General features: G+C 35.0%; 1 protein-coding gene across 4 annotated transcripts in view; it reads left to right on the top strand.

The window, feature by feature from the left end:
• SETD2 (SET domain containing 2, histone lysine methyltransferase) overlaps positions 1–12,426 on the top strand; it is a 158,538-nt gene that overhangs the window by 92,880 nt on the left and 53,232 nt on the right. For all 4 annotated transcript variants that reach the window (XR_012129494.1, XR_012129495.1, XM_036991512.2 and 1 more), the window contains one exon: positions 11,035–11,083. Coding sequence is in view for 2 of the 4 variants with exons in the window: in XM_036991512.2 (XP_036847407.2) it covers positions 11,035–11,083 (49 nt within the window). In the remaining 2 variants the exon portion in view is untranslated. The remainder of the gene's footprint in view (positions 1–11,034; positions 11,084–12,426) is intronic.

Genomic DNA, 12,426 nt, shown 5'->3' with positions numbered 1-12,426 from the left:
TCACTTCTCAAGTAACGTTAGCATCTATCCTTGTCTAATGGCTGTTGTCTTTCTCAGCCAGTCTCAGTGTTGTGAAAGTGGGGAAAGCAGTACAAACACAGTGCAGATGTATTACAAAATGAAAATGCATTGATTTCATAAAGTCAGTGAAAATGATATTGAAAAAGTTAGAAAGGGAATATATGAGGATAGTATAACTAGAAACATTTCCACAAAAGGAATCATAGGGTTCTGAGAGATTCTTGGGAAAAGAATGTTGGTGCAGCCCGCTATTTGTCAGTTATTTGGAAAAAGTGTACCAAAAAAACATGAGTTGGCTCATCTTTTTAGGGAAGAATTGCAGAGTTTTCTCTCACATTAATGATTTTGAGGTTACAAATAAATTGTAGTGAGTTGGTGAATTTGCAGATACAGAATCTGTGTATAGTGAAGATAAATGAATCATGTAGTATGGGGCTTTTTGTGTCTGGCTTTTATTTAGCATAACGTTTTCAAGGTTATTCCATGTTGTAACATGTATTGGTACTTAATTCCACATCTCTTTTCATTTCTTGGACATATGCCTAAGAATAGAATTTTTGGGTCATGATAACTCTAACTTTTTGAGGAACTACCAGGCTCTTCTCCACAGTAACTGCATCATCATTTTACATTCTCACCAGCAATGTATGAGGTTTCCAATTTCTCTACATTATCACCAATACTTAACTATAATTTTTTATAATGGGTATCCTGGTGAGTGTGAAGTGGTATTTCATCGTGTTTTTTGCTTTTGCTTTGCACTTTTTTTTAAATAGTGGTAAAATACACATGAAATTTGCCATCTTAACTATTTCTAACTATACATTTCAGTGCTATTAAAGGTATTCATTTTGTTTGTAACCATCATCATCATTCATTACCATAACTTCATCTTGTGAAACTGAAACTCTACCTGTTATTTCCCATTCTCCCCCCAACCCCAGCCCCTAGCATTATATTTTGTCTTTATGGTTTTGACTACTCTAGATACTGTATATAAGTGGAATCATATAGCATTAACCTTTCTGTGACTGACTTATTTCACTTAACTTAATGTCCTCAAAGTTTATCTATATTGTAGCATATTACAGAATTTCCTCCTTTTTTAAAGTGAGTAATATTCTGTTGTATATTTATACCATATTTTGCTTATCACTTCATTAGTCATTGGACTCTTGGGATGCTTCCACATTTTAGGTATTGTGAGTACTGCTGTCAACATTGACCCTGCTTTCATTCTTTTGGGAATATATTCCCAAAGTAGAAGTGTTGGATCATGTGGTAATTCTATTTGTAATCTTTTTATTAATCACCATACTGTTTTCCACAGAGGCTATACCATTTTGTATTCCTCTTATTTATCAGTGCACAAGGGATTCAGTTTTTCCACATCCTTTTTTTGTGCTTTTGATTTACATTTCCCTAACGATTACTAATGTTGTGCATCTTTTCATTTGTTTACTGACCATCAGTATATCTTTTTTGGAGAAATGTCCTTACAGATCCCTTGTGCATTTTTTAATTGGGTTGTCTAAATATTGAGTTATAAGAATTATTTATTTGGCTATCAGATATAAATGATTTGTAAATATTTTTCCCATTCTATTGGTGACTTTTCATTTTCTTAATGTCTTTTGAAGCACAGAAGTTTTTTTTGATGAAGTCCATCTTATTTTTAATTTTGTTCTGTGTGTTTTTAGATCCATATTTAAAAGTCTGTCACAAAATCCAAGGTGGTAAAGATTTGCCTATGTTTTCTACTAAGAGTTTTAATTTGTAGCTTTTACATTAAGATCTTTGATGAGTTATGAGTTAATTTTTGTATATGGTGTGGGATAAGAGTCAAATTTTACTTTCTTGCATGTGAATATCATTTTCCCAGCACCACTTGTTGAAAAGACTGTTTTTCCCCCAGTTGAATGATCTTGGCACCTTTGTTGAAAACTATTTGGCCAGAGATGTGTATTGGTTTTTTTCTGGACTCTCAATTCTGTTCATTGATCTATATTTCTAGCCTTATGGCAGTACCACACTATCTTGATTACTGTAGCTTTGTTGTAAGTTTTGAAATTGGCAATTGTGAGTCTGCCAACTTTGTGTTTTTTGATTCAAGATTGCTTTGGCTAGTCAGAATCCCTTGCAATTCCATATGAATTTTAGGATCGGCTTTTCATTTCTACAACAACAAAAACCCACCAGACTTCCAGTAGAGATTGTGTTAAATCTGTAGGTCATTTGGGTAGTATTGCCATCATAATAAACGTTAAGTCTTTCAGTCCATACCATAGGTCTTTAATTTTTTGCATGCAGTGTTTTATCATTTTCAGTGTACTAGCCTTTCTCTTTCATGGTTTAAAAATTTATTCCTGAATATTTATTTATTTTTTGATTCTAATATAATATGCAGTTATTTTCTTGATCTCATTTTTGACTTGTTCATTGCTGGTTTATAGAAATACAATTGATTTTTATGTGTTGATCTTATAGCCTGCAATTTTGGTGAGGTCATTTGTTATCTTTAATAGTTTTTGGGGGGGTGGATTCTTTAAGATTTTCTACATACAAGATCATTTCATCTGTGAATAGATGTAGTTTACTTCTTTACAACTTGGATGGCATTTCTTCCTTTCTTTTGTGCCTAATTGTCCTGAGAGCAGGCATCTTTTTTTTTTTTGCTATCATTAATCTACAATTACATGAAGAACATTGTTTACTAGGCTCCCCCCTTCACCAAGTCCCCCCCACATACCCCATTACAGTACCTGTCCATCAGCGTAGTAAGATGCTGTAGAATTAGTACTCGTCTTCTCTGTGTTGCATAGCCCTCCCCGTGCCCCCCCAACATTGTGCATGCTAATCATAATGCCCCCTTTCTTTTTCCCCGCCCTTATCCCTCCCTTCCTATCCATCCTCCGCAGTCCCTTTCCCTTTGGTAACTGTTAGTCCATTCTTGGGTTCTGTGATTGTGCTGCTATTTTGTTCCTTCAGTTTTTCTTTGTTCTTATACTCCACAGATGAGTGAAATCATTTGGTACTTGTCTTTTTCCACCTGGCTTATTTCACTGAGCATAATACCCTCTAGCTCCGTCCATGTTGTTGCAAATGGTAGGATTTGTTTTCTTCTTATGGCTGAATAATATTCCATTGTGTATATTTACCACATCTTCTTTATCCATTCATCTATTGATGGACACTTAGGTTGCTTCCATTTCTTGGCTGTTGTAAATAGTGCTGCGATAAACATAGGGGTGCATCTGTCTTTTTCAAACTGGGCTGCTGCATTCTTAGGGTAAATTCCTAGAAGCGGAATTCCTGGGTCAAATGGTATTTCTATTTTGAGCTTTTTGAGGAACTTCCATATTGCTTTCCACAATGGTTGAACTACTTCACATTTATATTTCCTTAATTCTGGAAAACATCATCATCATTTGTTAAAATAGTTCCTTCTCTCCTAGGGCTCCTTTAAACTGAAGTTGAAACTACACCTGAACTTTCCTTATCTCATAGCTTTGCCTTTCTATTTTCTTAGTGTCCTTCTGCTGCGTTTTGTCTCCTTTTTTAGCTAGGAAAATGACACCTTGCTCACAGTCTCAGTCTCTTTCTCCTTTTTTCTCTTAGTTCTAAGTCTTGCTGTCGTTTAGGAAACTAGTTAGGAAAAAAGATTTGGTTGGCATATATACAATCTGATCTGTACTTGCTGACAAGGAAAAACTAAATAGTACTGGTTTTAAAAATTAAATCTGTTATTACAGAATAACCTGATCTTTATATAATAAAAGGTACTCTGAATTGTAAATCTTGTTCTTATTGTCTTGTTTAGCTCAAGAACAAGCTATGTCATTGTTAAATTTTTATTCCTCCCAGAAAACGTTTTCTTACATTGTTTCATGATTTCATTTTAATCCTGTTTGTACAATCTGTTTTAGCAGTTATTTGGTATGTGTTAAAATGTGCTGAAATGCTTTGCCAACAAACTTCTCATGAGTAGTTTTTGAAACTTGGAGGAAAACAATCCAATTTAGGTCCATTAATGACCTAGTAGTAGGTGACTTACTCAAGTGTTTTTTTTTTTTTTTTAGCCTAAATTGGGTACTGCAAAAACCGTATAATTAAAACTAAACAGTTTTTTCCATAGCAGAATCCTTTACTCAGTATCTGTTTACTGTAACTTTAAAAACTTTAAACATAATCTAACTGCTTTTGGGAATCATTATTCATACACAATTAAGACAAAAACATCAAAATCATAAAAATATAACATTTCTTAGGCAAAAATGATCCTTTGTTTTAGTATTTACATTCTTTCTTTTCCCAGCTTTATTGTGATATGATATACAACACTACAAGTGTAAACAGTGTTGATTTGATACACTTAAATATGGCAGACTGATTAACAACATAAATATCAGACAATGCCTGCATCACACCAAATAAAAACATTCCTTTTGTGTGGGGAGAACACTTAAGATCTACTTTCTTGGCAACTTTGAAGTATATAAATACAATATTAATTGTAATCACTATGCTGTGCATTAGGTACCCAGAACTTACTCATCTTATAACTGGAAGTTTGTACTCTTTAACCATCATCTCCCATTTCCCCCCAGCCCCTGGTGGCCACTATTCTCGTCTCTGTTTCTATGAATTTGGCTTTTTTAGATTCCACATATAAATGATATTGTACAGTGTTTGTTTTTCTCTATTTCACTTAGCATAATCTCGGTCCATTCATGTTGTTGCAAATGGCAAGATGTCCTTTCTCATGACTGAATAATACTCCATTGTGTATGTATACCATGTCTTCTTTATCCATTCATGATATTGGATAGTTGTTAGATTGTTTCCACATCTTGGCTCTTCTGAATAATGTTGCAGTTAACATGGGAGTGCACGTTTCTCTTCAAGATCCTTTTTTCATTTCCTTTGTATACATACCCAGAAGTGGGATTGCTGGCAAGTTTTTATTAAGAAATAGAAAGATACTATATGCATCAGATAATTGATCAATCAAGTATGAATCAAGTACCTTCTACCTTTTAATTTCATTTTCTTTCAAATAAGCCTATTTTTCTCTGTGTTTCTTTTTTGGCAATCTGCAGTACCTCAGTATAAGTTATTGTCTCTTAAGATTTTCCAAAATTGTATATCTTTTGCCTTAGCCTATTTGCTGAATTTCAGATCCTTGTTTTCAGCTTTCTGTTGGCTCTCTCTTCTCAAGTTCATTATCTTCTCTTACAAGCTAATTTTTAATCTTCTGATGTACTTTTCTTTTAATAGCTTTATCATTTTCCAAGTAACCCATATTCAAAACATCCACCCCTTTTTTAAGTAAAAAATTGCTATTGCTAATTATAGCAATAGCTGTAAAAATGCTATTTCCATATAACTAAGCTTTTCTGTTAGGGATAGTATTGTTGGACGACAACTTTTTTCCAAATTGTACCAGGTTTGAATGACATCTTCAGATGTTTCGCAGGTGTAATTTTTAATAGACACCATCTGGTTGTTTGCACTGTATTCTATTCCATGTGTTGCCTCTTTCATGTTCCTTTTTTCATTTGATGATTCACAAAGAAAAAAATATTTAAAAAAAATACCGAGAATAAGAATACATTTTGGTAAGAAGAGCTTTGATACTTGATCTATATTGAATGCCCAGTTGTTGAATTTGTATACATATATGTATTAATATATACGTATCTCATATTCTAAATGCTGGATAATTCATTTACATTAGTTTTAGTAAATTTTCTTCACTCAGGAATTGTTAAGTTTTTTCAAAGTATCTAGTATGGTACAATGTACACTGTAGCCAGTTGATTAGATATATGGCACAGAATTTAGAATCTTGAATCTTGGGCCCTTCACAGTGGTGTTCTTCAACATTATCTTCTGGTAGATAAAATATCGAGGCCATGTAGATTTGAAATGTGTCTTTATTCTGGTTTTACTTGTTTGGCAGATCATATAATTTAGAAATGAATTTTCCCCTAAAATGTTCATGATATCATTGCGTCATTTTTTAGCTTACAATGTTGCTATTAAAGTCTGATACCATTTCAATTCCTTTGTTGTGGTAGGTGCTCTCCATCTAGTGACTCATGTCTTTTGATTCCAAATATATATATATATATTTAAATACTTGGTCCTCCCCTCAGTTTTCTCTCTCCTTCCTTTCTGGCATAACTGTTTTTAAATGCAGGACTTCTGGCACTTATAGTCTTAATTGTATTTTTTAGTCTCTTATTTTCCTTCTTTTTGTTCTGCTTTCTGGGAGACAGCCCTTTTTTTTCCCTCTGATAGTTTCACTTAATAAGAACTTAACACTTACTCTTGGTATCTTTTTTTTAAATAGCATCTATTTCATGGATATAATATTTTTTCTTTGTGAATCATCAAACCAAGGAACATGAATGAGGCAGTGCATGAAATAGAATATTTAAGTATACACATGCATTCAGTACTAACATATAGTTAGTATTCTTAGAAAGAAAATGTACTACAGATGGGTTTATACTTTTTTTATTCTTCCAGTGTCATTTTATAGGACTTCAGGATAGAGTTGGAGTAAACATGTGTTGAGTCTACCATGTTTTTATTTTGGACCACTTTCTTTCTATGTAAAACTCCAAGTCACCCTTCAAGACAATTCAAATATTTGTATCCTTCTGGATGCTTTTCCCATTCCTCCCTTCTAAGGCCCACACCAGTTTTAGTATAAGGTCGTGTATGTTTTCTTTATCTTTTCCTCATGTTTTCTTTATCTTTTCCTCAATGCATTTGAGAGAATAGTACGTAGCAGTTAAGACTGTGTGCTTTGGACAGAGACAAAATCTATCTTGGATCATAGGTCCAATATATAATTCACTGTGTCACTGTGTGACCTTAGAATAGTTCTTTTTTTTTATTAAGATATCATTGATATACAATCTTATGAAGGTTTCACATGAGCAGTGTTGTGGTTACATCCATCCATATTATCAATTCCCCCCCACACACTAATCTTAGGATAGTTCTTAATCCCTCTGAGCCTGTTTTTTGTATATACTGTAGATAAAGCAATAATATCTCTTAGTAGTATAAAACCAGATGAGAATGCAGTTAAAAGTACATGGCACACAGTAAAAAGTGTCAATCATAATTATTGTTGGTCTGTGAACTCCTTGGCAGCAGGTACTGTGTATCTCCAGTGTCCAAAACATAGGAGACCCTTAATATGTACTTTTAGCATATAGTTGTTACCCAAATACTTGTTATATAAATGAGTAGACCAGATTTCCACAAATAGCCATCAGAGATTAATGCTGTCTTTGTGTCCACAAATTAAAAACATCTTCACACATTTGCGTTTATAAGGGGATGTTGTATGCATTGGTGTTACATTAACATCGATAATCCAGTGTTTATCAATTTCTGAAGATTAATTTTGAGCCTTTGACTGAAGTGGCCAAGGGTAGGCTGTTCTAAAAGTTGAAAAGAGGTAAAAATATTTCAGAGACACAATAGTATGACATAGGAAACATATAATGTTTGTGGTTATATGTGAGACCTGTAAATAGCATCGTTACCAGAGATGAAAGAGAATGATGGTTTAGTATTAAAAAAAAAAGACATAAGATATTCAATACTTGAATTTACTTAGCACTGTCATTGATTTCTACAAATTACAAGTAGAATTGCACTTTTTGGTACATTCAGCAAATAATTAGTTGATTATGTGCCAGGCACTTTCTTGGTGATAGAGATACAGCATAGAATAGCAATATTACATAGAATGTGAGTGTGTATGTACTTAGAGTGTGTAGTTGGGAGCAGAACCCAGATACCAAAGAAATAAAACAGGGTCATGTATAACGAGTATTAGATGGAGTGGTGAACCAGATTGTTTTAGGCCCCTCTGAGGGCAGAATTAGTTCCAGAACACAGGTCCCTAGACTCAAAGTTCCAGTGTTCTTTGATAATATGCCAGTCTCTTGAGTTTTTAACAGAGTAAAGTGATTTTACAAGGGTTAATGTTAATGAAGCCAACTTAGATAAACATTTTCTGCAATGGATTCTATGGTCTGCAGGTATGACATTATTCCCAGAATTCCATACCATGTAGGCTAACATTACTGTTATTTATTCACAAGAGAGAATGATCTTTTTTTTTACACTTTTTTTTATTAAGGTATTACTGATACACACTCTTACAAAGGTTTCACATGAAAAATAATACAGTTACTATATTCACCCATATTATCGAGTTCCCCTCCGCTGCCTTACCCCACTACAATCACTGTCCATCAGTGTAGTAAGACGCCACAGAGTCACTGCTTGTCGTCTCTGTCCTACACAAGACAGAATGATCTTAAGAAATAGTATAGTAATCATCACATGGCTGCTTGCTTCCTTCTTAGTTTTCATTCTTATGTGACTTTGAAAGAATTCAGTTGCATTTTCAGGACCTCAAAGTAGATCATCTGAGTTTCCAGCTTAAATTTTATTTGTAGCTTTGAGTATATGAAGAGGAAGATCAAGTTTCAGTGACTTCAAGTGCTTGGACATGTTGACAGAACTTGTTCCCCATAGTGTTGAGCACACACTAATAGTAGCTCTTGGTCCCTAGTTAGTAGTCATAATACATTTTGTGCACATCAGAATACATTTTCTACTTGCAGTTACTCTAAACTTTTTAATGAAATTAAGAATGTGTCTTTGAGAAGTATTTCCTCTGGTACATTAATTGCCAGTACAGAATGGATCCTAACTTGATATCTGTGTAATAAATTACTGTAGACATTTCCAATAAATACTTGAAATGCCCAAGGCCTTAGCAAAACAAAAACAAAAAGTCTAACTAGGTTAAAATTGTGCAATTCCTTATTTGACACAGACATCCCTAGATATGTCTGTTCTAAGCAACCTTCATGAATGAACATGCTGTCCTTTGGAATGCCTACGTTTCCAGAGTACCTAATGCAATAGTCATTTTCAAGCTTTTTAAAATTAGCAGGTACCTATTTTACCCTCTAGTGTGGGGAGGTGCTGATAAGTGGCATTCTTTCTTTTTCTCAAGTTTGATTACCCCTGTGACGACTGGACAGAGGAGTCAGAACTAAGAGTGTCAGCTTTGTTCTTTCTATCTTTATCTATGATTCAGTATAACCTACAGCTAGACAACTCCAGACATCCCTCAGAAAAGCAGATTGGAATATATCCTCTCTACAGGCAAAAGCAGCCCAAAAGGAGAGAGTCCAGATGACTTTGAGCTGATGACAGGCATATGTACTTTTTACTCAAATTCTTCCTTGTGAGAAAGAGTGAGGACTATTAAGAGAAGCCAATAGTTCAGTTGTTTTAAACCTTCTCTGGAATCAGAATCATCTGGGGAGCTTCTAAAGAAATGCAGATGCCTGGGCTCCATCCCTATAATTGTCAAGGGCCAACCAAGATGGTTATTCTATGCTGTAACTTTAGGTTCAGTTTGTTTGGGATGGTATTTCTATAAAAGTTCCCTGGAGTGATCTAATTGTGCAGCCAGAGGTGATCCTCATAGCTCTAGTCGAAGTCCTACATAGGAAAGAGAGGGAACGGGATGGAGAATGCCACCTACATTTGTGCATAAATCCGAAAAATGGTACTCCTTCCCAAAACAGTGGTATTAGCCACACCCTGTGTCATCAAGTACAGAAAATAAAGGTTTTCTGGAGTCAAACCATATTAAAGCATCATATCTTAGTCATATTGTTAAGCTTTGTAAGTTTTCTCATTTGTAGGATAGAGATAATAGTACATGCCTCAAAGAGTTGTTTTGGAGGTCAGATAATACATTCTTAGCATGATACCTGGCACACAGGTTAAGTGCACATATAATTATAACTACCATCACTTTTATTAGATAATTTATCAAAATGCATGGAGTATTGAAGGATTTTTTCAAAAGAATTTACATTCATATAGATTGTCTTATATCCATGTAGTCCACATTTGTCATTTTTGATGGCACCTTAATATTATGTCTTCATCCTTCCTCAGTTGTGTGCCATGTGGGTTATTTCTTTTTCCACAAATACTGCTAGAACCAACAATCATGTGGAAAGAGGAGTTCTTTGATTTTCTTTTGGAGTATAAATTCTTTAAAAAAAAATGGGATAACCAGGTCATATAGGATGAGATAGTTCTAAAGGGAGGGTATCTCACGATGTACCATTGAGATTGTGTGGGTTTGCCATTTACTCACTTAACTAGGTGACTGAATAAAGGAGTATTGTACCCAAGAGCTGATTGACAGACTAAAAAAAAAGTGAGGGATTGTCAGAGAACAACAGGTTCTAGGTCTTAAATTCATACAGCATGAAAAGGGTACCTAATAGCTGAAAAATATAGTTTTCATTTGTTGAGAACAATTCTGGTACAGTATTCTGTGCTATTTCAAGAGCAACAAGGATCTAATGCTTACCTTTCTGCTTTTTTAAATAACTATATGATAATAGATATTACATTTGGCCATAAGCCATGTTGGTATTGCATTTATAGAAAAATATGCTAAAAACAGGAATTGTTTTTACACATGTTAATTTTTTGGGAGTGTTTTTATATAGCTGAGTTATTACTAACCTTTTTTACCTTAAGTAGGGATGGTGAATGAAATGTTAGAATTGTTGTTACAAATACTCTTAGTAAAGGAACTATATAAATGATTTCATTTTATGTGTGGAAAGCATACAGAAATAAAGATTATCATGAAGTGTATTCCTGTTAGACATACAATGCCCTTAGTCTGTTACATAGTCTCTACTTAGCTGAGATCATATAAACCTGATAGATGATTAAAATATGTTAATCATTTTAATATATATATGCACTATATGTTTTTATGGGACCAGGATCTATTCTTATTTAGTCCATTATAAATTAAATGGTAGCCTGTTCCTTCCCATTTCTTTGTTGCTATCTGAAATCAGTCAGCTTCAAAGCAATCACCACTTCCACTCCTCAGTAATAACCCTTCTTTTGGTTTATGTTTTGCAGGAGGTATATCGAATTCCAAAGAAAAGTCAAACTGAAAAGGAGAATACAAGTAGGTATTCAGAGATACTCTCTGCATACAGCTTTATAAATATTCTTTTCAAAATAAGCAGAGTTAACTGATAAGAACCTCAACTATTTTGTTTTTGAAACCAGACAATATGTAACATGAAATAGTTGGTGTTTAAATTTGAAAATACATCTTTATTCTTTCTTAGTGAATTTTTGCCAAAGGAGATGTTCCTTTATATTACCTGTGTTGTTGCCTTCCTTGAAGTCATGGCCTTTAGTAGCTTTTCTTTCATTCATTGATTCCAATAGAGCAGACATTCTTAAACCTGTACTCTAAGAGGTCTCTGTAAATCTTTATAGATATTTATATGCAAAATTCTTTGTGTATATTCATTTTTCTGGGGAGAATTCAAAGCTTTCTTCATAGTCTCATAGAGACAGCAACCACATAAAAGGTTAAGAATCATTATTACATTATTACAGGTTTTATTTGGGAACCAGGTTCACGGTGGTGGCATAGAAAGAGCATAAGCCCACCTCCTCCCATGTATGCACCAAATCTACGTCTACACACAGAGCAGTTCATCCCAAGGAAAAATGGAGGCCTAAATGAACACCTTCTGCACAATGCGAGATAAAAAGACCACATGTAAAACAGCAGGAAAAGTAGAGACATAGTAATGGAGGGAGTCCTACTTCTAGCACAGCTCTGCAATAGGGAGGCATATAGCTGAGCTACTGGAGCACAGACTACCCTGCCCTGGGACATAGAACAAAAGCCATGAACTTGGAGGGTTTTAACCTGACCACCAAACAGCAGGGATACTGCTGAAACTCTCTCCAGGACCAAAAGAGCTAGTAAATTCCATTGTTACATCTCACATACACACACACACCACACACACACACACTAATAGTGTTAAGGGGAGCAGAGTGAGCAACATTGTTTACATTCCCCATTCATTGTTAGTGCAGACAGTAACAGGGTGGGCTACATTGTTTACATTACCCCTGCACATTACTACTGTGGACAAGAACAGGGTGAGTGCCATTGTTTACCTTCCCCACACACCTGTGACAGTGCACACAAGGGCAGGCAGGGTCAAAATGAACAAACCAGCTTCAGATATGACAGAGACAGCCTCCTGCACCACCACCCCCGACACCCAAACATGCCTGTCAGAAATGCAGTGGTCCCACCAAGGTGTGGTACTAGCAGGATGCTGATGTGTGTTCACCTTGCCTGTGCCCCTTTTGTCCCTGGCCACCCCATTTGCATGGCCCTAGCTAGGTACCAACATGGGAGACTCCTAGACTGCATCCATCAATGCTCAGCTGTCCCATTAGCATGGCCCTGGCCAGCACTTAACTGGGAGACCCCCG

This window comes from Manis javanica, chromosome 3, assembly GCF_040802235.1.
Source record: "Manis javanica isolate MJ-LG chromosome 3, MJ_LKY, whole genome shotgun sequence".
NCBI lineage: Eukaryota > Metazoa > Chordata > Mammalia > Pholidota > Manidae > Manis > Manis javanica.
This window is presented reverse-complemented; position numbering and strand designations above follow the sequence as displayed.